Genomic DNA, 26,394 nt, shown 5'->3' with positions numbered 1-26,394 from the left:
AGGTATTATTTAGGATGTCACCATGCATCTCTAGGTATGCTGTCTACATGGWCTCCGCAATATGATATATAAAAGACATATGCAGAAGGAAGAACATACTGTCTTTTTGATCTCCATAAAGGCTGAAGGAGCTGAGATTGTTCAGTCTGCAGAAGAGAAGACTTGGGGTGGATCTGATCAATATATATCAATATCTGAAGGGAGGATATCAAGAGGATGGGGCCAAACTCTTCTCAGTGTTGGCTGTGCTGTCTTAGGAGCAGAAAGGACTATGATTGGATCCAGTTGCACCCAGACTCCTCTCAGAAGGAGTTTGGAAAGCAAGGGGGTTCAATCTGAACCTTGCAACTCAACAGGAGGGTGTCCTTGGTTGTYCATAATTCCATGCGAACCCCCATGCAGTAAATGTGACATTGCCACAGAATCTCATGAAGTCGTTGTCCCTACCAATAAAACCTATTACTATTTCTTTCAAACAGTGAAACGCATTGTGTCACTCACACCTCCCCACTTGTTCTGTTAATACCTCTGTATGATATTTTTGCATGTTCCATCTCCAAACATACATCTTCCCATGAAGAAAAATTTAATTAAAATTAGCTAAACTGTATTTGTGACTTGAGCAGTAATTCAGCAGATTTGGTGCTTCAAAGATAATAAAAACTAGATCTTATCAAAACTATTGTAAAGTCAGACATATAGTATGACGTGTTCTGACATAGTTTATTGGAATATAAATATCTGCATTATGGACAGAATTTGCATATAGAGGTCTCCATTACTAGGAACCATTTAATCCATGGGAACCATGCTGTTTTCTTTAATCCTGAGTAGTTCTTCACTCAACTGACAGTCCTGCCATGGCCGTCAGCAGAGACAGGTGATTCTCGAGATAAAGAAAAGTCATGGAAAAGTCATGGAACTTTATTTCTAGGAGAAAACTTTTGGCAGTTAGTGACCTAATACAGAAGCACAGACCCCACCAGCAAAAATCAGGTTCATGATCTAACACACACACACAAGTAGATAAATAAGAACTTCCCTTTTGAAACACAGATTACCAAAGCTTTAAAAGCTTTACATAAGGCAGTTTTAGACAAGCAATAAACTCACAGGAAGAATGGATACTTGGAAAGCTTTTTCTGCCTTCAGACACCAGATCTGGATCACCTGTGCAGTGCATTTCAGAGTTCATTACTCCATCTGGAAAGCAGCGGTAAAAGAAATCGGGACGCGGTCTACAAAAAACACCATGGATATTAAAAATACAAAAGCTGTATTAACAAATAAACCTCAAAGTGATTATTATATTTATTACCTATTACAAAGACATTTCATTCCCTCCTACTTACACAACACACCAGTAAATATAATGCTTTGCTTGCCTTCAATAATCAATTCAAGTGAGACTCTTTTTAGTGGGCTGCCTCTCTTGGGAAAACTTCCCATATAGCACTAAGGRAAGCTGGAGCCAAACTCTCCTCACAGGGTGTTTAATTCCAAGGAACACACAGGAGCTTAGTACTGATAACAAATCTGCAGGGTTATTCAAGCACAGTACTTCCAGCTATGGACCAAATTAGTGTGATTGCCCCACAACATAGCACAGACCTTGCTGACAAACCCAGTTGAAAATAAACCCACATTTTATTTGGGTTGAAAATAAAYGCAATAAACCAAACTAAGATATTGGTTTCAAAAAGCCTACTAAACTGTCATCCCAGTCTTGAAGCTGATTCTTTAACTGCATCGAACAAGACTCTCAGTTGTTTTTGACCCTGTTTTGATTTTAATGCAAACATGTAGGTCTGAGTGGGGTCACACCAGTTGCTTTGGGCTGCAGGAGGAATGAGTTCACTTCTGCACACGAAAGACGATGCAAACATCCTTAGTTATATTTCAAAACCACTTAAAAATATAACTGCCAAGTAATACAACTGTCAGGGGAGCAGTACTGTGGCAGAGAACACCCAAAAACAAGCAAAAATTGCTGCAGAGCACGTGAACCCCCCCAAAAATGTGTGTATGACCCAGCTAAATGATGTATGGATTCAAGCCACTTATATCCTTCTCAGGTGAAATTACAGCAATTCAAAATATGGATTTAAAACAAAGAATCCCGCAAATTCTTAAAATAATTATTTTTCCAGAAAACTCTACTTGCTAGCATTTTGTCAGACCCTTTGTTCAAATTTATGCTTCCATAAAAATACCTAGCAGCACTCTCAATGTTTAGCTCCGAAGTTTGTCTTGCCACAGACCTTGATGTTACCTGGAAATACCATATTCAGCAATATACTTCACTAAAGGCAGACACTTTGTCAAATAAAGACTGAATTGATTCCTCTTTCATCAGTGTAGTGGCAATTGGCACAGGAATGCCCACGCTCTGTGATGATTCCCTCTGGTGCTGCTGAGGAAAGGAGCCAGTTTCAATTCACACCTTCCCCTTCGAGCTCCTCTTGTTTGCCTGGGCTGCCAACCAGCCAGTCAAACAAATARCAGAATGCCAGGGAACAGATTCCTGCTGCAATCAGATGTCACATAATAAAGTTGTGCAATATCTGAAGCAGAGACAGGGGTCTGCTGCATTACAGGGGTCCCTGCTAGTCCCATGTGTTTTGGAGCAGTGTTTTTGTTGTTGTTGTTGTTTTTGTTGTTTTTTTTTTAAAAATCGCTCTATTAAAAACCACTGTAATTGTCAACTGTGTCACCTACATTTCTTTAACAGTTAACAAGACTTACCTTCCCACTATTAGTTTGATAGTATTTGTGCAGACTCCRTTCAGAGCTAGCGCCAGGGAGACAGCTACAAAACAGAATGAACAAACAGAACAATAATAACCAAATTACCAAGTTCTAAATTGTAGCATTACCGCATTTGATTTGCAGGCTGGAACTTTTACTGAACTGAAAATGAATCTTTCAGTACAACAAAAGATTTTTGCAGCCTATTGTTTTTTTTATTACTCTGACTAAGGGCAAGCCCCAAAGCAGTCTCACAACCACACAACCAATCTTGTTCTGCTTTTMCTCTTGAGAAATCTTATTTCCTTACGCAAAATGGGCTTTTTTGTCATATCGCTTACAGAGACATAAATAATCCAAAGGCAGAAAGCATTACTGAATCGAGTTGTGTGCTTATCAGCTTTGCAGTTTACAACATAAAAGTCTTACAGTCTTTGGGACAAGGAGAATTCTTGTATAGACATATGTAGGATACACATGGGTATATATGTACACACTCGGTTAAACTGTCCAATTTCAAACAGAAGAACTGCTCTTAAGCTGAAATTAGAATTAGTTTTTTTAAATTCTATTTTAAAAAGGACATAGAAGTTTTGACTAAAAATCTTGACATTTCCCCCTACTGTCTCTCAAGACGTTGACCAACCTTCAAAATAACATTGGAGAAATAAATAGAAATTATTTCATTTTCATCTTACCATCCTGGGTATGACTATCACCTTTATAATTTAGATACCAAGTCCTTTCTCCTGTGACTGTGAAGATTTCTGCCTTGATTCAGTAGAATTCAGATCCATATATTGCTTTTATATTGAAATTGATTTAATGTTTCAATCCAGGTTGGAGTTCCCTAAAACAATGCAAGAACTCCTACATTTTATTTCTTAATGGAAAAAAAAAAAAAAAAAGGGCAAATCTCTGATTTCCAGCAGAACAGTTTCAGTATGATATCTTTGGATTATGACAGCTACATTGCCTATTTTCTCATTGAACCGTTGGACTGCTGCCCCATCGCTGTGCTTCGGGAGCGCTTATCCTGTCTCCATAAAATTTTGCCTGAGGATATTATAGATCATAAAAAAGGATGTGTGTGTCACAGGATATATTTTTAAGTTAAAGAAGAAGATCCWACACCGAAGCAAAACCAAGGTTTTTCTCAGATTTTATAATAGCTGCCAGCAAGAATAAAGGAACAAATCAATCCTAGGGACATTAATATTCTTCAAAAAAGTAAAGTATTCCACTTTCAACACCTCTGTTCACAGTGAGCAGTCATGTGCCTGCTCTTTCTCCTCTCAACTGTTTTTTCTCAGTTACTTTTGGTGATTGCATGCCATGACGGAACAGAAATTTTTTATAAGATAAAATGCATAAGACCATAAATGTCACAGCACAACATTCTCTTTAAGAAACGTGCTGAAATGTGTTGCAAGGTTTGCTCTTCATCAAGCTTTATCTTGATTGCTCACTGCAGGTCTCACTCAGCCGTGTTTTGACTTATGCAGCACATTCTATTCAAAGGTCCAAGCATCAAATGTCAGCATGAATGTAAGGCCTTAATCAACACAATTACTTTAGGGAAGATTCACACTTCCCACCCCAAGGCACATAACAGAGACAGGGAGGCACTTCCAGAGGAAGGATTCAGGACACTCACGTTAAGAAGGTAACTTCTTACCCYAGACACAGTGAATCACCTTCTTTAAATTAGTGGCTATATAAGGAGCAACACAGACATAGTATTTTCAACACCTTCTTATTTTAGATCCCTTATATCTATGATAAAAAACCTGCAAACAAATTAATCTTTTAGAGGACCTCCTGTTTATTCATTACAAGTTATGTGCCAGACCGCAGAATAAATTAGGAAAGTTTCATCACAGTTGATGAATTTTCACATCAACTTCATATCAAAAGACACACTAACATAGCAAATCAGATTAATGAATAGTATACTTGAACAGCATTGAGTTATGAGAAGTTTTACACTTATGCATATATTGAACAAGTGAAGTCCAGGGATACTWTGCAGAACAGAACATCAAAGCTGGGTTTCCTTAAAGTTTGAGTGGGAGAAAGTGGAGAGGCCTGGCARAGACCTGAAAATAACTTTTCTTCCTGGATATTGTTGAAGGAACCAACCAGAAGACAAAACCAGCAGTAACCATGAACAGCTTTTTAGAACAAGAAGATGATAACAAGTGATGGGAAAAATTAATCCAACTCCTTTCCTCCTGTAACAACATAAAGTGTTATGTTGTTACGGCACTGTGACTGTATGCATTTTATTAATCCAGGTAATGTATACTGAATAGACGTGTCAATATAAGATTACTCAGAGAAACCCCAGAATTTTCTACAAATGACTAGCAGCAACCAAATCAAATCCAGCAATTTTTCACACTGGTGTTAGAGCAGTTGGAGAAAAAAAAAAATAAGAACTCCTTGCCTTAAAAATATTAATAATAAAAGGCAGAGATGCTGTGACATTTATATCCAATATACCTACGGCAAAGTTGACTATCACTTTGATCTTACAATCTGAGGACCAATAAATTCAACTGCAAATTTAGACAGCAAAACAGAAAATTCCTGGAGCTGAGCATTTCAAATACTCTGCCAAAAAGCAATTGAAATTCTAAGGCTTGAAAGTTCTCTTTGTTAATAAAAGTACTTCAATCCATTTTGGACTCCAGAAATGCTGATAGAAGAATGATAGGAAATAATTTCCTAAGCAAGGAGAGCAGGGCTCCCCTATCCAATTCAGAAGTCAGAAGACTTGCACTGTAAATTTAGGCAAGTAATAGACTCGCTTGACCCAATAGTACYTGTCTGGACAGTCCACCTCAACTGGTCTTCACTTCGCTAAGCAAATTCTGGTCCTTGCTAGCTAGATTGTGGAATCAAGGTACCTAATTTGCACATTTACAACCATATACAAAAAGAAAGGCTTAGTGAGACAGGGTTAAATTATTAGCTGCACTGAAACTTACTGAACTATAAAGGAAAAGTTTTGCTCAAGGCTTAGTCAAAAGCTTAAATCTAACAATTGTAACACTTTTTCCATCTAAAAATATGTCATATATTACCTAAGAAAGCCTCTTTAATTTCAGTCTTGTCTGTTCGACGGATTATTTTCACCACAAAGATGACTGCTAGTGGTGTAAGGAATGAAATTGCCTGTAAGAAAGAAAAAAAATTTCATGTGAGTGCATCAATTCCTTTTCAATCCAACTGATTAATAATTAGTTCCAGTTAGCTCCATTTAAACTAGAAGGCTGGACGATCTTTATCAAACACTTGACCTCAAGCAGACTGAGATGATTTGTATTTGCAACTACAGGGCAGTGAATACGTTAGAATTTGTAATATAATTGTGGCCTATAATTGATTTGTAATTGCCTGGAGCTGCATCTAAAATGTCAGCCTCAAAAATAAAAAAAAAGCAATAGTTTATAAATAACCTGAATCACTTATTGCCTATTCTTCTTTACAAAGTTTTCTAGCAGCATTTATCCCTTTTTTTCTTTYTCTKTCTCACCAAAGAGGCAGAGAACAGTTACAGCACGATATTCAACACTCGTTTGCAAGTTCTGATAATAAGGATAATTCTACTCATTTTGTGAAATTTCACATGGACAGTATTGGATAAAGCCCTTTCTTTGTAAGCCAAGTATCACAAAAAAAAAAAAAATGCTGAAAACTTACTTTTCCAGTCAAATATACCTTCCTTGCACCAAATATATCTTCCTATCCTCAGGAAAATCAATTTGATCACTCAAAGAATAAGATTTCATTCAGTCATGAAAAGGAAGTCATATCAGTCCCCAATACATAAAGCCATCAATTACTACAGTCTTTTATATGGAACTATCTTGAATGAAAATCATGGTGAATTAGGATCTCTACGTAAGACTGTCAAAAAGCAACACACCACCTTGGAAGAGAACTGGAAATATATGCAAGAGAGACTACACAAAGAAACGACCAAGTTCCTATTTCATTTTTTTTCTTTTTTCTTTTTTTTCCCCTTTCCCTGTATAAATTTTTGACCAAAAAAACCCAAAGAACAAATATACATATTTTTAACTATGCTCTCAGTGCTATTTTAGCACAAATCTATCTGTTGTCTCCCAGCTGCCATAAGCCAGGGGACCACAGGTYAATTCACAAGCTAAGGAAGCAAGTAATCAGAAATGTATTGATTTATGATGTACTATTGATGTATGATYGATACAAAATTGATCATGTATGACTGAGACACAAAAGTTATCATCCAAGGGATTTTCTACATTTTCTCACGCTAAGCAGTGCTCCAGAAGGCAGCCCAAACAGGCTGTGCTCTCAACAGGACCCATTCAACAGAGCAGATCCCAGCCCAACTTCCTGACATTTTGGAAAGTTATTTATTTTACTTTATCTTTTCAGCTGCCACTTGACGCCTTGAGCTAACTTTAGAAAGAGCTTCAGAAGATTAGGTCTTTATATACAAGTGTTTGGGATKGGAGACAACTGTCTATAGTTGTCTATAGTACATAGCACATACAAGTACTTTCATTTCTGCAGTACTTTCATTTCATTTTTCATTTCTCTGTYCTCAGCAACAGTTTAATTTCTGCTTTTATAGACTAAGACAGTAAAGAACGGTTAAAGCAAACCTAGAATTATTATTATCATTCTAAAAAGAAACGATTGCTGCCAGGAAAGAAAGATATTTGCATTCCATTCCTGAAGAACGTTAAGAAATACAGCCAGGCTGACTGTCTTATAGAGGTGGTTTAATGGAGTTCGAAATTTTTCAAGTAAGCAGAAGCAGCAAAAAATCTCAGGAATAGAATTCTGGTGGCAACTTTTGTCAAAATGCTCCACAATTAGTCTTCAGAAATCTGATAAAACTGCAGATATTGTCATATTCCACAAGCACGTCTGCCGTATGTTTATTGCTATTCCATACTGCAAAGCTCTAGCTAGAAGGTGTGTGGGGTTTTTGTTTTTATTTTGTAATAAAATGCACATATAAAGCAAATCTGACTTGTAAAAGACTTTCTTCTTTTGAAAAGGATTTTGAACAGCTCACATGCGTAACAGATTTGTCTGCACTATCCTCAGATTCATCCCAACAACGTTTTACTTTTCTGCCTTATTTTGGTGACAGAAGTGTCTCTCATCCATTATTAATCCTGGAAAGCCAGAGATGCACTGAAGTTACACACACCCCACAGAGAAGCACCTTCTCTCCTCTCCATCTACTTTGGCAAAATCTATTTCCAAACATGATATAATTTGTATGGAGAATAATACTGAAAGTCAGTATTGAAATTCTTAATACTGTGTCCCCATAATAATTCTGTGTTACTTCAGAATCTGCCCATATTTTTTAATAGCTTAAAGTTGGGTTCTGCCTTTCCTCTGAGCTGTCCTCACAGTAGTGTGCAAGAAAGAATCAGGCTGAAATTATAATATATGCTATGTGCCCATAGCAGTTGACACACTCTTTACCCCATTGGGGAAACCACGGGGTGATGAGTACACACAAAAATTCCCCCCAGAAGACAGTCCACCATTTGAACGTTATTTCTTACCTCCAATATCTATGTTGCACAGACACTGTCAAATAATTGGACTGGTGTAAAGAAAGCATAAGCTGTTTATTCCATATGCCTGAGTATTTTCTGGGACAAGGATTCCCACAAAGCAGCATGTGTTCAAGAGAAGCTGACAGTTCCCTGTACTTCCCAAAATGAGGAATATCTGCTGCTACAGAGGTGGAACGAGGCTAGARTTTTTCCAGTCCTCATGGCTTGCTTATTACTCACATATACCTCAATTTTGTCTAATTTGGATCAGATGCTGGAATACTCAGTATAAATAAATCCAGCAGGTCATAAATAAATTCCCAGAGACACCTTTTTGGTAAGCCACAGCCATATATTTTAACACTGGAGTAAAGTGCTAGTTGCAAGTAATTCTTTAGATGATGAAATGTAGTGATCAGCGCTTAGGTTGGACTTTTTCTTTTAATTCAATTAAAGAAATATAAACAAATCATTTACAAGTTTTCTGTGKTTCTTAATTTAAGAACCTGCTTGCTGGGTTACTGAAATGCTGTGTTCTGAGCCAAAAAGAAAACGCAGATTGCACAAAGTTACTGACTCGGAGCCATCTGCCGTAACGCACACTGAGAACTTGCTCTGTGGGAAGTGTATAACGTGAAACGTGCTATATTTACATCTCCGATTTGTGCTTCCCAGTGAATATTGCTTCGAGTGCAGAGGAAGGACTAGTGAGTTATCCCTTGCAATCTTCCCTACCTGTTTTAAAAACAGTTCCACCATTGCAGCAAACTGCTTYGTAGTGATTCACTGCTGGTTAGTGAACTCATCGGCTAGAAGCATTGATCAGACAACCCACACAGCAAAATACATCTCAGATTAGGAAATACAGGCAAATTAAACCCAGATTTATACATAGGAAAAAAAAAAAAAGGATTTTTCTTTGCTAATAGTTGTCTTCAATTTCAGAAAAAGTAAGTATTTTTTACCCATGCAGACTGAATAAGCACTCAGAGTTTCCTCTTMGTGCAATTAAAAACAGTATGCTGACTAAATTAAAAGCAGAGTTTAGATGCTCTTAAAAGGTTGGTATATATTGTTGCCTTATAAATATCCTTATGTTGTTCCTCATTTAATTAAAAATCTCCCTGGCTTTCAGCCCTGAAGATTTGAACCTTTAACAAAACAGTGAAGACAAACTACATAGGCTGATCTGCAGTTATTCTGAATTCAATCTCTTCACCCAAGAGCAAAACCCCGGCTTCATGAAGACGCTGGAAACCCACTCTGGTGTTATAGTATCAAGACCTGACCTTATCTGCCCCATTCATTCCTGAAAAACCTTCACTTTGACTGATGAAGCTTTTGCAAAGATTGAGAGACTGGATTGAGTACCTTGAGCTACAGATGCTAAATTCTTAATACTTCTGTACCAGTCTAAATTATTGCACTCTTATTACTTTCTGTAGAGCTTTAAAATGACCATCAATCATTCCTATTACCACAGGTTATCAAATCCATGGTTATGAGACAGCCAGTCTGTATATCAACTTGAAYTGAGCTGGGGAAAGCTGGAAGAAAGCTAAGCACCTCTATGATGGATTCAATAGTTCACCATGACCTCAGGACTGTTGTCTGACATAAAACAAAGGTTCCCTAAAAGGAACAATTGAAAAATCTTCTGCTGTTTATTAAATGAAAAACTGCAGCTATCAAATGACCAAAATTCTAATACTTACAAACATTAGACGCGTAGGTATGTTGTCTGATTGCACCAAAGGGTTTTTATAAAGCCAGATCTCTTCTGGCTGGATAACCCGCTGGAATGGATCCAAGAATTCTGTAAAGCTAAAAAATAAAATTAAAGTTTTTTTTTCCAAACCAAAAACTGATTAAAACAAACAAAAAAAAAACCCAACACAACAAAGCACATACACAAATCCATCAGATTTAACTTCTCCAAAGTTAATAACAGACACAKCTGCATTAATTTTCCTCATACACTGTTTTCCTGCACCACTGCTTTTTAGTATACAACCGTCATAAATATACTCTTAGAAAAAGGATTTTAAAAATTCTATCTCCCACGTTATAAAAAATATTTATAAAATTCACYCTCGAGAACTAATGGTCATTACAGATTTCCAGACAACAGAGAGAACTTTGTTTCCAAATTTTGAATAATAAATTTTACTATCTGTACTGATACACTTCAAAAGTGCAAGTCTTTTAAATATAAAATATGTGCTAACAGATGGTGTTATAATAAATATCAGATATCTGATTCCAATTAAAACCATATTTCTGATTTTTCAGATTATTCTACACTCTTTGTCTTTGTAAATTTCTAAGGAGACTTCAAAGCTACCAGTAAGTGATWATTATTATTTTATTGAATGATAACATTTTGTATTCACTTTCTATTAAATCTGATTACATGTCCATTGCTTCCTCTCACTGGTATTCTGAAAGTCTTCCAAGAAAACTGTTACAACACTATGCTGGGACATAATGTTCACACACATACACATACAAAGCTGTTGAAACTGCATAATAGTCATTTCAAGATCACTAATGAAAGAGAAAAAAAAAAACAGATGTAGAAGAAAGCAAAGCTGTATTGTGAAAAATACAGAAAAATAAGCAATTAAAAGTGATTATAACAAAAAGGGGGAAAAAAAACCCCACTCTTACACTCTTTTCTGCCCAGCAAGAGCCCAGCTGCCAATTAAAATTTCATGCCAAGACTGTGAGCAATTCTCATTTTCCTTTTTTTTCTTTTTTTCTTTTTTTCTCTTTTTTTTTTTTTTAACCAATGGGCAACTGGATACGAGTTTTTACTAGCTTGAAGGCAATTCCCGATGTACTCTATTAAACAGTCATGAGGACATACTGGTTTCTAAGCGTCTGACACTTAGTGATTTATGCTCCTTTGTCTTATCCAAGAGTACAGTCTATTACTATTCATAAATCAGCACAAAATTGTTTAAAAGGTGTAGTTTAAAAGTAATAGATGTAGTCCTTAAGGAGAAATGTTTCTAGAAATTTGCCATCATCGCTGAAAATACAAGCTCACTGCTGAAAAACCTTCATTAACATCCATGGCTGCAGGTGGGCTGCTTAGAAAGCTTTCTTCATATTGGCTCAGGAAAAGTTGGCATGAGCTTTTTGTMTTTTTTCTTTTCACTTTTGTTTTATTTTTTCTTGCATGTTTACATATTTGTCTGGCATTCTTAACATTTAACAGAAAAGACTTTAACACACCTGTGTGATAATGAGTTTTTAACACATAAGATGACTTTCGTGAACTTCCATGCTTTGGTGATAGCCTTTCAACTGGTTTTCAAGCAAGGCAAGCAGTAGCCCGGGTTGCTTAGGACATCCCAACATTAATGCCTACAAAACCCATCCTAAATAAAAACAATATTTTCTAAGGATGTAYGAACCTTCAACTTATATTACCTTCATTTCCATTTTGGCTGTCGCCAAAAGCAGTGGAAGAGGAGATATAGATAGTATAAAGAGTAGGAAAACATGCCAGAAAACTCATAATACCACTGCAGAGCATCCGTAACCTAGCACCCTTTTAGGAAGGCAGTGACGCCAACTTCCCAAATATTTAAGTGGGTAAAAGAGTCTGTCATTTGATTTCTTCACAATAATTTATAAGCAAGATCCTATTTCATCTCTTCCCAGGGTTAAGCTCTTCTGAGACGTTTTGTAATTTGTTCCCTGAAAAGTCCCACTTTCTGTGCTGCACTTGTGTGAATGCAACAGGCTATTGAGCCTTTTTCACACCGCGAGCTAAATTCTATCCCAGGGTTTCTCATAGATCTGTAATTGCTGTTTTCCATATCCTATAATTATTGAATATGCTTGMCACAAACTTCTCAAAATTGCCCAAGTGACTTGAAGTGCATTGAAGTCCCATTGGGAGCCATATTCAAAACTATTTGTGCATTTTGCTTTTGTTCTTTCATTAGATGAGCTGAGCTTTACAAATGAGCTAAACTCYTGCTTCTATTTGCAAATTAACTACATTCTCATCAAGAGTTTGAGGTATCAGTTTATAATTTTTTTAATGTTTCCTGCTTGTGATGAATATTTGTATGGACACAATTTCCAAATGCTTTTCCCGCAATAATCTTGACAGTTACAAAAAAAAATCATGTTACAGAAATACTTCCATTTCCAAGAGTCATCTAAGAGCCAAAACTAATCCACTATAATTAACAAAGCAAAAAGTAAAAACATTTTTTTTCCAACATAATAATAAGGAATCTRGCCAGAAAAAGCATTTGGCATGCTTCCAGTTTGAATGTGTCTGCCAATGTAATTTTTGAAACATAGGTACTTGAAATCTCATACGTACAAACACCTCCAGAGCCAAAACATCCTCTCCCAGAGCAGTTCACCATTCTTGTCAATATGCTCAGCATCTCCAATTGCTTCCAGTGGCACCCAAACCTGGATGATGGGGCGCTATGTGATTATGTACCCACCCAAAAGAAACCGTTGAGGATCAGAAGACACACAGAGAGCTGTATTAAGGAAGGGCATACAGCAGCTTAAACTAAACAAGAAAAATAAGCAGAAACTAAGGCATGCCATGCTAGACCATCTTCCCCTCRTGGGAATCCTTGTACTGCGTGGAATTTTTTAATCACGAGGGTATCTGAAGTTTCCCTAGAATAAAAGATGGTCTGTACTGTTACAGTCCATGGGATGAAGCTGGTATTCCCAGTCCAATTCSCAAGTACAAATGAAGTAGAAGTTGATAATCATAATTCACCATCTTCAGAAGAGGACAGTCACAGCCAGCCTTATGGAGATGTCCACAACTTGCTTTTTTTTAATTAAAGGAAAACAAATTTAAGTCTGTTTGACCACAGACTTGCTGGAAARATAAACCACAACAAGATTTCCCTTTACAAGGGAGTTGTCAGAAGGCACATGTGTTTCCCAGACAAGTTACTAACTTTCCTTGTCCCAAACCACATTATTAAGCATCATGGAACAGTGTGGCATCTAAAACATTTTGCAGAAAGGCAGTTGAAGGGAAAAAAAATTCATAAGCAGCACTGAAATGACAAAATCGGTAAATTATAAACTTCTAAAGTGATCATGGTAGAAAATCCCATTCCAAATAGAGCAGCAAGAGTAGAATAGACTGAGTCCAACACCAGTTTTGCCCTGAGAGCACCAGGTACAAGCTACCTGCAATGAAATCAGAAAGCCTTCATGTTAGGAACATCTACTGGTGCTAAAGGACTGTCACCAGCTGACAACTGTGCTCTCAGAAACCACACACACGGTATCAGTGAGGAAAGGCCAGAAGGACTTCAGTCCTGGCAATCTTGGAGACCCTGATGTCTGCTTTATTAGAAATATCCATAGCATATTATAGACTTAGAGATGGTTTCCAGCACTTCCCCCTTTTATTTGCTTTTTTTCCTCCCTGTTTTTATATTGCAAGGATYCATTTATTTTCTGGGAATTTGTCTTCTTTCTAGCAAATACTGGCTGTACCACATAGCAAGTGGCAAAAAGAAACAAGAGAAAAGGACGTTCAGCACCACGGTGCACAACAAACTTCAGATCTGACAGATGGTAAAGAACAGGTGATGGTAACAGCGAGTCTTTTACACCATGTACCTAGTGACTGCATTCCCTCTTTGCTAAGCATCCCCTGTTGGTGAGATGTGAGCCTGGCAGGGCTTCACATGTGATTCCTCCTCAGAGTAAGGGATAGATGCATCACCTCGGGTGTTGATGAACCTCTCAAACCACCACCAAGGGCTGGCTGGAAGAGTTTGTCCCTGACACCCTTTCCTGACTGCAGAATCCTGTGGGGACAAAGTCATCGATACCCCTGCAGTGGTGCCTGTGCTATCAGCACTACACTGTGTGTCTCCTTACATAGGTATTCCTCTCTTTAAATATATCCAAAGCCACCGTAATTTTCATATCATAAATCTAGCAGTAAAAGCTTTTATAGTGTATCTGCCATGCTAAATTGTGCAACCAGTTGTCCTGACACCAGAATACATTGCTGTGCGCAGCATCAGCGAGGCCAAAGCTGCCAGGGCTCTCCACAGGTTGCCCTGCATGCAAAGCATAACTTGGGGAAGAGCCTCGCGCAGCTGATCCGGGGCACCCAACTTTTGAAAGATGACCAAGTAGCAGCAGGGTGCAACATCTGTAGAGATAAGAAAATTGTATTCTGAAAGAATTTGCTTGAGGGACTTCACACAAGTGACCTTGGGTAAGCAGAAAAATACTCAGTGTTTGCACTGCCTGCTTGCACTGAACACTCCTTATTTACATCATCTCTGCTCAGATTTGAACCCCAGCCCTGCCAGAGCTTATTGCTATCTGCAACATCCTAATAGCTGCAAAAGCATTCGTATCGTTTTGCTTGTGCAGGTACCTGGAAAATAACTTGAAAACATTTGCTCTTTCTTCCACTGAGGTAGTAACGTTCAGAAAAAAAGTCGTAACTTTTTTGTGGTTCTGCTAGGGACTCTGACAAAGAGAGACGAAACGTGGAAGGCTGAAATGCTGTGTGATTGAAATGCAAAAATTCACTTTGCAGAACCGAGGCAGTGATAAGGCAGCCGTGTCTGTGGTTTATCACTCCCCTCTGCTCACCTCATAGATGTTAGAGGAGTTTCAATTTCTGAAACGCTGCTGTCTGCTTCCATTAGTGTGATGAGATCGCTTTGTGGTAGCCCAGAGGTTAACACAAGGAAAGAGATCTATCTCTTATTTAATTTCTATGGTCACTTGGGAAACTCACAGCCCCTCAGCCATCAGAAAGGAGYCGCGTATTAGAGTCCGAGTGGGTGACCCAGGCCTGATTCTCAACAACGAACTGCAATTTCACCGAGGAAGCAGCTGGCACTAAAAATAACTTCTGTAACAAACTCYGCTAGAAAGGAAGTTTTGCAATGGCTAAAGCTGGATATCAAGAGATCTTCTGTCATTTGTACTATTTTCCAACAAAATCATTCCAGGCAAAAGTGCCTATTTCTGGCATTAGAAGTGAGGCACCTAATGCTTCAGTTAGCTCATTAACTGCTCTCGTATTTGCATTTGCTGCCAGGTCTCCACAGCTGACAAGTATTCATGCAAGAAAGCAATGGCTTTAACTTTTCCATAGAAATAAAAAGTGAAAAGTTAACATTACAAAATATATTAAAAGTTATATCATAGTGGAGACTAATTGTGCAAGAAACACATAAAATTGGAAGTTAATTTTCTGTGGCCTCCATATGATTTGATGGAAATTTATTATATTGCTCCTGCACAGGAAGCAAATTATTAAGTATTCTTTAAGTTATACTGAGAAGAGATACAGAAGCAGCTGTATCACCAAAAGGAAAGTTTTATCTCCATCAGTTTAACAGCTAAAATGCTGCATTATGTACATTATGTACTGTCCTGCAGGACACCAGGTATTTAATATTCACCAGCAACAGCATACAGAGATAATTCAGAAGATATTTTATTGTTGCTGAAATGAGAAAATCTGGTGCCTCTCTATTTGCAGAAACTCTCTGTTTAGAAGCAAGTATTTATAAAGACTGAGGGGGTTCTGGCAGAAAATAAATTGTAAGAAAGAAATGCTACAGGACACTTCCTTCATTTAGTCCTGATCCAATGCCCATTATAGCTCCAGGAACACGAGACAAGAGCATTTTTAGATTGCTGTATTTTCTGAGAAACCCGAAACGAGGACTTCACCCCACCACCTGAAAATACCATCAGTTCTAATTGCAGTGTATGGATCTTCCCCACTCCCAATTTTGTGGGTACATTTTTATGCAGGTAGGCACCAAAAGACATTGGAATTAAATCCTGGGACTGCTGGGGACACAAAGAGAGACTTTAGAACTCAAACTTGAGTAATGATGCAAAAAGAGCACCATAAATCTAAGCTGGCTTCCACTGAGCTTTTCCCATGTTGTAACCTCCTGTTCCGTATTTAATCATCCACACAAGCATTTATAGACATTCTCCTCACAGCATGGACCAGGACTTCCTTCGTCCTCAGAAAATACTACAATGGTGAAAGCTGATGTAGTTAGCAAAATATATCCCCCCAAAAAAGAAAGCTGCTAAAATAGATTAGGAAAGGCCATGGATAATCTCAACTTGCAGGTTAGGATAGACGCTGCTAAGATTAGAACACTTCTCCAGTAGTGGCCATAGACTTGCCAAGAGGTAATCTATTCATGCCCCTGAAAAGTAAGTGGTTTTAGTGCTTAGATATCCAGTAAAAATAAATAATAATAATTTGCAATCCTAATATTCTCATGGATATCTTGATTGAAGAAGCATTGCTAATTTAAGAGCGTATTTAAAAAACTAAGCATTTTTTTCCGGCAAAGCTTATGAAAGCTTTGATGCATATAAAGCAAAAAAAACTGCAAGTTGGCCATGCCCGTAATTAAAGGAAACCAATGAAAAAAACTATAAAGCAAATAAAGTGATTTATGAGAGTAAGGAGGAGAAGGTCCAAAAAGCTCTTTTTTTAATTTCATTTATCAATGAGGGAAAATCAGGGATATGGAAATGTAAGACAAATCAGAGGAACTTTAAATCTTTTTCTATTTTTCTTTAAAGGAAAGGCAAGCAGAGAACTGGCTCTCAGGGGTATGTTTGGCTTCAGATTAATCAGGATAACTTGATACAATTTTTGAATATTTTAAATTAGCAACTGCAATGCCACATTTAATTGGCACATATGCGTGCATCAGTCCTTCCAAACTATAACAAATCATTTTGATTAAGAATGTATTCAAAATAAATTCTGAGGTGATATAAAGAAAATATTACCCTGGCTATCATATTTACTGAGCATGCTGAACAGAAACAGTTTGCAGTGCTTTGCTCTGATTGTGCTGGCAAGTTTCCCAGCTCTATCTCATATATCCACGGATCTAAACAACTTTATGTCCAGATGTGACTTCTTCCAAAGCTGAACATCCCCCTTTTGCAGCTGGCAGCCCAGTCATGATGAGTTGTGCTAATTATGAGTGGGCCAGCAAGGCCAATCTTGATGTGTCCCAGCTTCTCCATCCAGCTAACCACTCTTTGATCATCTAGCCACTGTATTCTTCTCTAGAATTATATCTATTTTTATATATTTTTTTTTATATTATATATTTATATGATGTATATTTATATGTTGCTGAAACGTGTTCAGCATTTGGGGTTAACATTAGGTGTTAATCAGCTGCAGCGTGTGGCTTGGGCTACATGTGTCCCTACTGCCTGCAAGAATAAAATGGGTGAAAAACAGACCCAACTCGGCCAACAATTCTGGTCAGATTTTCCTTTCCTGGATTGATCCAGATTCAAGAAACAATATGAATCATTCAATGAGAAGACAATTGCAGCAGGAGAGTCTGGGCTAAGTTAAAAGCTCAGTTCTTAAACTAATATGACAGCAAGCATCCACAACAGGGGTCCTGCTGCTTACGAAATGATAAAAACGGCCTCAGAGTATCTTAGACAGTATAGGGAACCAGGAGTCCTCTCACAAAGCTGAATTAAAAAATAACAAACAAAAAACACACAGCCTAACGTTTAAGAATTTAATGTCAAAATCCCTAATCCCCAAATTATTTGTCAACTGCTTTTGCAGATTCCAGCATTAAATTATCTCTGGACAAGTGATTTTTTTTTCCCCTGTCACATTATTTTGGTATTATGAGATCTAAGATGGTAAGGATTATCTGAATACAAATGAACAGTTGCTTTCATGCACCAGGAAAGAATCTCAGAGCTTCCGGACTGGAAGTTTTATTTACTAAGCGGCTAAGCAGTCTGAATGAGAGCAGCACCTGAATACTGGTAAATATCATTAACGACAATATGAATGAGAAGTGACTAAACCTATAAAATTTCAATTAAATGGGAGGAAAACAAAAAAAAAAAAACAAAAACACTTATACAGGAATTAAACTACTTAACTGCATTTTATTGGGATCATTTTTTCCTAACTGAACTGCAATATCTGGAAAGGAGCAATGTGAAAAGAAGAGATGGTCATGCTGCATTGCAGCTTTGAACAGAAGAGGCAAGACAGATTGGCTATAGCAAAGAGAAAAAAAAAATTACTGCAAAGTCCAATTGCTCTACCTTGGCTGTTTTTATACCGTTAAACCTTTTGACCTAGTACTGAAAGAGAGGTCTGCATCTTTTGCTTCTGCAGAACATATAATAAGTAGCTGTGGAAAGAAAAAGGACACTAATTCTGTCATTTAGCTGCTCCTCAAGTGAAAAAGCAGTTCGGTTCTTGTGATTGCTGCTCACACGGAGCAACGGGGCTACTACTTAAATACCAAGGCAAGCAGGCCAGAGCTGCAGCTTATGTCCATGTACTTAAGGCAATGCAGTGTATCTGCACTTCTTTAATATAAATAAGCAATTACAGCAGTCTTACTGTGATATAGGTAATTGAAAACTATTGGCTGTTATTTTTTATTGCCTTATCTGTCATCTTAATTAATAAAAGCATGTTTTATGTTATTGTCACATCTGTGCTCTAGCTTCATTAAATATACCTTATGATACAAACTATATACCAAAGGTCATCAGAATATGGGGAGAGAAGCGGGGAGAAGTAGAGCTAAATAACACACTTTTCAAAATGAAGTACTCTTGAGAATTAAACCTTCACTATATATTCTAAGAAAGGATGGTGGCAACTCAAAATACAGTTAAGATATTGAATCATGAGACTGCAAGGTGAAAAGTGAAAAATTCTAACCTAGGATTTCATTCTCCCCACAATCTCCTCAATGCAGAACATGTAGAAGGTGACACCTAACAGGCCAATCTCCTACAGCCACAGAGCTCACGAGAACACACTTGGTCTCCACCACAGTATTCTCCAAGTTTCTATGAGTGACACGGTAGCCTTTTCTACCCATCAGTATGAACCAAAGCTCTTCTACAGGAATTTTTGCTTTAAAACCTTCCAACTTTCCTCACACATGGAGACAGCTTCTCAGGCAGTAGAAACACCAAACCCACGAGCATGGGTTCATGTCATCTTCGATGCCATCCAGTCTACCTCCTTGCTACTAAGTAGCTTCAACATTATCCAAAATACTCCCAAAATATGTTAATATAATCTGTTTTAAAACATGCAGAGATGGAGACCCTACATTTGCCTCAGGCAACCTATTCCAGTGTTCAGCCTTACCATCTATTCCAGCCTTACCATCAGCTTGTATTTTCCCTGCTACAGCTAAAAATCATTGCTTCTTGTACAGACCCAAAGGATATGAAAGTCCTTTACCCTTTTTATCTTTTTTAAGGCAGTCATTCACAGACGTTAACTTCTAAACTAGAAATCAGAGGAAACATAATAAACAAATCTATTTCTATCTTAGTTCAGAAATCGTATTTTCTATGTTCCTCCTGCTATTTTTCCCAGTCCTCCCCAATTCTTTCCAGTTCACTTGAATGGGTAATCTTAATTTGCCACGTAGTACAAAACCACCAGTTTCTCTAACCTGTTACTCCACCTACCTGCAATAGTGCAATTCACACTTACTTCATTTTCCCTAGATTCAATCTTCTTTTAACTAAAGCTCAGTGATATTTTAACACAAAAATTTAACTGCTCAGATAGTAAAAACCTAACAATGTTCTGTAGTGCAGAGAAATAATCAAATACAATATACAATGACTATGAAGTCTGATTTACAACTAAGAAACACCCCAAAGCAATTTTCCACAGAATCATCGAGATCAGTCACAATTTCTTGCCTCACAAATTTACCAGACAGAAATAAAAACAGGAATGGAAAATACTTTAAAAACCTGAGCAATTATTCATGCTATTTCAACTTCTACAAAAGATCCGATGACAACTTTTTCTCTTCTATGAAGACAAAGTAATTGGATCATCTGTGAAGCGGTTATTCCAATTCAAAAGCCATTGAGGCTTTCCCCAATCATTCAAGTAGTAAATCCCTGATGTTCATTAGTGGATCACAACCAATACTTTAAGGAGAGATGTATGCATTTACTTTAGCTTTTTCTCTATCCACTGATCCATGCTCATGTAGATGCAACCCTCAGACTTCCCCTGTTCAATACTAGCACTGGGTTCACTATAGAAAAAAAAATATGAGACGTACTAAATCTCACCCTTAATTCACTTTCAGTATCATTAATTCTACCAACTATTCCTGAGTACTCACTTTTCAAAGTCATCTCCAGATTGGGAGACTATAAACATGTATATTGTTATAAACAGGTATATTGTGCCAGGTGTTAGGCACGAGTACATTCTCAGCAGCAAGACTGTACATTTTGTGGAAAATCTTGCAGTGAGAAATATAGTAGTGCCACAGGTTGACACTGCTCAGATCAAAATACAAAATTCAGTTTTCTGAAGAAAAAAAAAATCCCTTACAGACACCAGGTCAGTCTTACACTACAAAAAGTCTTCAGTCTGTGCTGGAAGAAAAGAAATCCACAGTGCAAAAGTAAGTAAATAAGATCCATTGACCACATCTCACAGAGACGGAACAGATTCTTTAATATTTACCAAAAAAAAAACCCTTTAGTGTGCGTTCAGCTGGGAGTTCAGCTATGGACATCAGCTATAAATCCTACTCTATTAAGGGGCCAACAAGAAACCATGCCATTAAATCCTTTTCTCTCAGGAATTCAGGAAAGACGAATAAAATGAAACTTAGCTTTTTTTTTTATAGACTATTGTATCAGTAGTTTTAGATAGTGAAAACTCTTCTGTGGAATCTTACACATACAGAAACCTTTAGGGGAAAAAATATTCTTTTTCTGAGTAACTTTTATAAAACCATAAAATCCTAGCCTACTTTTAATAAATAAAATATGAAAACAATGAAGACAGAGGCTTCAGCTGAGTGGAACTGCAAGTACTTTACTGAGTGTCTCTACTGGTTTGGTGATATTTCATAGATATTAGGACAGGCACACAGCCATTTTATTGTGTACTTCATATTACACTAGGTATAATACGTATTTATGGCCTTTTCTTTTTACGGTAACCTCTCAAGGAGACAGAGCGGAGCAAAGTTAACATTCGGRTTACTCTGATATATCAGCTGCAATCAGCAAGTTCCAGCAGCTCTGTGGCATTCAAAGCCTTTCATCATTTCAAAGGTGCAGGAGATGGTGACAAGCCCTGGAACAAGCCCTGCTGCTTCCCTCTGGAGTTCAATATGCACCTTCTGATGGATGCTCTCCGTTCCTACATGGCAGAGAGGCAGGGAAGTCTTTAGGGTAGCAGGTTATTTCCAGAACTGTGCATTAACAGTGAACTCAGCTGCAAACGGCTGAGCTATATCTTTTCCTTGCTTAAGAATGATCTTGTTTACAACACATTAGCTATTTTTTAAAGAATTAGTAATCGATTATCTTGGTGTTCCTTCTACTTATTATCATTACTTTTTGGTCAAACTGACACCAAAAAATGAGTTCCATTTTCAGTTCGCYTATTATACACACTCCTCACTGTAAAAAATATATCACTTGAATAAACAACAGGTGGGAAAAAGAATTAATACCCTCCCTTTCTATGCAAGAAGTTAAGAGTACAGAATAATTAAGTCCAAGGTTTTAAGATCAAAAGCCAAAAATTCGGTTCYAGAGCAAAGGCAAATTAAAAAATACTCAAGCCTTGAAAATAAAGACAAAAAAAAAATACACACCAAACAAGTTCAGGTGCACAAATACAAATCTCTCTTTGAAAAGCTCAGCTACTCTAAATCTGTGAAACCTTGGTGCAGCTGATATACACAGTTGGGCAGAAAGTTTGTGTCAGAATCAGGAACTCAATATCTCACAACAGCGTTTTGTTCTCAGCACTACTTTATTCTGATTACCTAGGGATCTGTGACTGCTCATCTTTCTCCCCTCAAGGGTCTATCCTCCAAAACCCTACAGGTAGGACAGAGAAGGAGAACACAAAGTATAAGTAAAGAGAACATTAGAATAGAACCATTATGGAATAATGCTAGCTCAGCTAGCTGATTTTATGTGCTAACAAGACAGTATATAGTATCACTCAAGAAGGCAATTTATATGCAGAATATCCAGAAGATGACCATCTGCGACAGAGAATACTACTACAGAAAGAGGTTTTAGCCTAAATCATCCCATTTGTAATTAAAGTCTTACTACTGAAAATTTGTAAGACGTCTAACTTGTCTGTATTTACTTATACCGTGTACCACCAGAAAGCTGTCAACATTAGTTAAGATTGTACACTGTGTGTACATTGTGTGTAATGTATATATGCATATAAGCTTGCAGATAAACATTTATCCCCAAGGGAGACTATTAATGAGACTGTTCTGTGGGGAAGAAACCCAATTACCCTGAATGACATTTATATTTTAATCACATCACACTCACTGATGAGCTCAAGGTTTGATGAAGCAATCCTTGAAAGACTGTCTTTTTAATCAATTAGACAGCTCCACAAACATCAGGGATATGTTGTTGACACTAAAAGTCATCTTACTAAATATACCACCAATGCACACCAATTCTCATATCTTCCTTCAATGCTGTCATCTTCTAAAGTGTCCAAAACAGCTGAAAAAWTTTTCTTAATGGGACCTATCTCAAGCAGAACATGTGCTTACTACCAAATGAGGGCATTTCTACTGCTAATTACAGACACACTCAGAACTACCACTCAATGTACCTCTTTTTTGGGACATCATCATTCCTCTGGAAAGGATCAGACCTGCTCAGAAATCTTTCTACAGTTGCCTTAACCTAACAAAAACAATTCAGTTAAAACAACTCTAAAGCACCAAGCTTTCCATAAATGACAAGTACCACTACCCATATGGAGCAGATGAAAGACTAATTATGTTTGAAGTCAATCAGGCATCACAAAATGCTGCAAGTCACAGGAATAACTGAAAAATGAACAAAACAGATCTGCAAGATCCTAGCCCAATCATCCCTCAAAGTATGTTTTCCTTCCTCTGCTAAAGTACATGCTCACAACTGGTACATGAAACAATAAACCTTTCTACTTCTGGGACTTTACGTGAAAGACTTCACTCTTGAAAATCAGTTTCTGCATGCACAAATACTTTTAATGAGGTATCTAATAAACTAAACAAACAAAAGAATGAAATGAGAATTGCTTCTTAGCTAAAATTAAACTAGAGGGATATTTGTACTTAAAACACCATTACTTAAAGCATATAACTGGTCAAATTATAGTTGGAAGTGTCTTTGCCCAGGAAGCAGTACACAACCTATCCCCATCATGATCAATACMCTGTTGAAATGTGCAAGGCTGAATATTTTAAAAATGAAGATGATTTTGTTCATCTTGAGCAACTGAGAAAACCTGTACAGCTGAACAAAAACAATGTTATCCTCTCTAAAATCCACAACTCATGACTCCAGGGCTCTTTTACTACGGGTACTCAAAGAACAACTACTTACCCTTTCAGTAAAGTGGGCACCATGTTTTCCCATACAACTATTASTTTAATTAGTGCTGCGGAACTTCAGATAGCTTCAGATAAATCTCCTCTAACTAATCTTTCTTTCAATAGAAGTAAATCCCGAGGGCTAAGATAACCTTCCGCACTTGATCTTTGTAAACGCACTAAAGCTGGAGTTGCTTAATTTCAGTACCTAAACCGATCTTTAATTGCTAACTGAATGTTTTGAAATAGCTAAGAATTGAGCATCTCATTACTTTTATTTGAAGCCTGTTTAAGTGTTATCCACCCAAACCAATATAGGACTATCAAAAACAGTCTACATTTGTAACAGTCTACATTTGTATGACAACGGAGGAAGTATAGTTCTTTGATATAGGAGATACATCGTTCTTTGTCTTCAGCGGAATGATTAGAGTTCCTAATGATGACCACCAGGGAAAGAAGAAAGCTGCCAAGTCTAAGAACAGAAAAAGGGRTTGTTGTAGAATACGTTCTCATTGGCAATAGAGTCAATTCCAAGAATCAACAACATTTTTCTTCTAATTTTTCTTCTAACAACTTCTAATATTGTAAATGTTAGTAGTGACCCAAAGTCATCATCATCATCTTTTCAGAATTCAGTAATTTTCTTCAGYCCATTTGCTAGTGGACAAATACGTAGCTAGACGTCAACAGAGAGGATTTCAGACCTAGACTCAAATCACTGGTGAAAATGATTTCCAAAGGGGAGGGGAACCACCCTGCCTTTCCATTCCTAGAAACAGCTTTTGCAGCAGAGCTTATATTGCTGCTGCCTGGATTCCAATTCCAAGACTTTGCAATTTATCAGTAATTCTTCACTCTTCAAAAGACACTTGAAYGATGTCAACGCTCCTTAGAAATAAATGCTCTAATTGTCTACAGAGCCCTATATAATAAGCATACCTAATACATAAAACTCAGTAGCATAAKGAGGTTTCCAAAGATGAGGAGGGACCTCTTAAGATAATTGGAAAAAAAAAATTCCAAAAGCAAAACTATATTTAAACATGAAAAAAAAAAAAAAAAAATTCCAAAAGCAAAACTATATTTAAACATGAAGTTATATAAACACATAAATTATATATATATAAAAGAAATAAAGGGTAATGCTTCAAGAAGCTAAATATCTACCTTCATGGCAATTTATAATGATACCTAGCTGGTACTTCCAGATATCACAATCTCTACAGGTCGTTTAGAGCATTCATTAACAATACTATAATGACAGAATTGCTCCCCAGAATTCAAAGAAGGAAGAGAGGAACCCCATTAAAACGTGAAAATTGTTTGCTTAGTCATTTGCCTTTTAGCATTGTGGTGACTTTAGTGAGAGCATTTCCTCCAGCAACCAAAGGCTTCTAGCTCATTTCAGAGCTACTGCATAAAGTAAGGAGCAAAATAATCACAGACTCCTTTAGAGACGAGATGGGAGGGCAATGACAAGCATAACTTAGAAACTGCTACTTATAATACTTATACCAGTACTGATTTTTATCCAGTCGGAGGAAAAAAACTACATTAAAAGATCTTTTATTGGTGGTGTARGTGATGAAATACACCTGCAATCGTAACTGAGGGCTGGGTTTTGATGTAACACCCGATTCTGAAGTCCTCGCTTAACCTGGTTTTCAATCTATTCTAGAAAASAGTTGTTTTAAAAGGACCTAGTTGCAACTTAGTGTGAAGGTATGAAAGAAACCATGCAGGTTTTTGATGGTATGAATGTCTATCCTAAAATGAAGAGGGTGACACTTCTATCAAATGTGTTGCATTTTTCATAAAAGATCTGCATCAGTATTCAAGAGAAATGAGCTCCAAAGAAAGAAATCAAGTATCAGGAAGTTCAGCAAATAATTCATTAGCCATRAGAGATTCAGTCAGAAATCAAATCAAAGCATTCCCATACAGCTACCTGTAACTCAGCAYCACGACTTAAGAGCCACCCTAGGCTATTAACGCAGGCACCTGTGACAGGCACACGRGTAAGCAGGAGAGTAAACAGGGGCAGCAGCCTGCATTGGATCAGAGAATCTGTTCCCGATTCCCTAATATTTTTAGCGGGGTGACAAAGACTAAGAATATTCATCTCTCAATATTAAGAAAATGACACGCTCCCTCCGCAGCTTCCCGGAGCGCGGCGCTCGCTGCGGCTCCCGCCGGCTGCAAGGAGCGGAGCCAGCAGCATTTACAGACCGGACCTCGGATTAAAACCCTAAAAGGGAAAATAAACAAACAAACAAAACACAAAGGAAAGCAGCTAGGTATTTTTGCACATCTCTCTCACAAGCAGCAGTTTCTCCGATTWAAAAAAAAAAAAACTAAAATCCCGCCCGTGCTGGGCACATCCCCGGGGTCCCAGCGAGCCCCGGGAGGGTGAAAAGGCGGGTGCCGGGGCCAGCGGGGCGCCCCGGCGCAGGAAAGTTGAGGCAGGCTGGGAGGGGGCGGCCCCGACAGAAGTTTCCCCCCGGTTCCGCGGCGCGGTGCCGCGCGCGACACTCACACGAAGACGCCGAAGAGCAGCAGCCTCACGCCGACCTCGATGGCCAGCTCGCGCATCGTGGGTCCCGGGGGGGCCCGCGGCCGCC

At 37.7% G+C, this 26,394-nt stretch overlaps 1 protein-coding gene across 1 annotated transcript in view; it reads right to left on the bottom strand.

Moving 5' to 3' along the window:
- The window catches only part of PLPP4 (phospholipid phosphatase 4), a 43,162-nt gene extending 16,781 nt beyond the window's left edge, over positions 1-26,381 (bottom strand). Inside the window, exons 1-5 of the mRNA XM_026050787.1 lie at positions 26,310-26,381; positions 10,040-10,148; positions 5,838-5,928; positions 2,746-2,809; positions 1,114-1,238 (exon numbers count right to left, since the gene is read on the bottom strand). Of these exons, the coding sequence (XP_025906572.1) occupies positions 1,114-1,238; positions 2,746-2,809; positions 5,838-5,928; positions 10,040-10,148; positions 26,310-26,365 (445 nt within the window). The 5' untranslated portion in view covers positions 26,366-26,381. The remainder of the gene's footprint in view (positions 1-1,113; positions 1,239-2,745; positions 2,810-5,837; positions 5,929-10,039; positions 10,149-26,309) is intronic.
- Positions 26,382-26,394: the final 13 nt, after the last annotated feature.

Source organism: Nothoprocta perdicaria, unplaced genomic scaffold, assembly GCF_003342845.1.
Source record: "Nothoprocta perdicaria isolate Ctin4 unplaced genomic scaffold, notPer1 scaffold_7, whole genome shotgun sequence".
In the NCBI taxonomy this organism is placed as follows: domain Eukaryota; kingdom Metazoa; phylum Chordata; class Aves; order Tinamiformes; family Tinamidae; genus Nothoprocta; species Nothoprocta perdicaria.
This window is presented reverse-complemented; position numbering and strand designations above follow the sequence as displayed.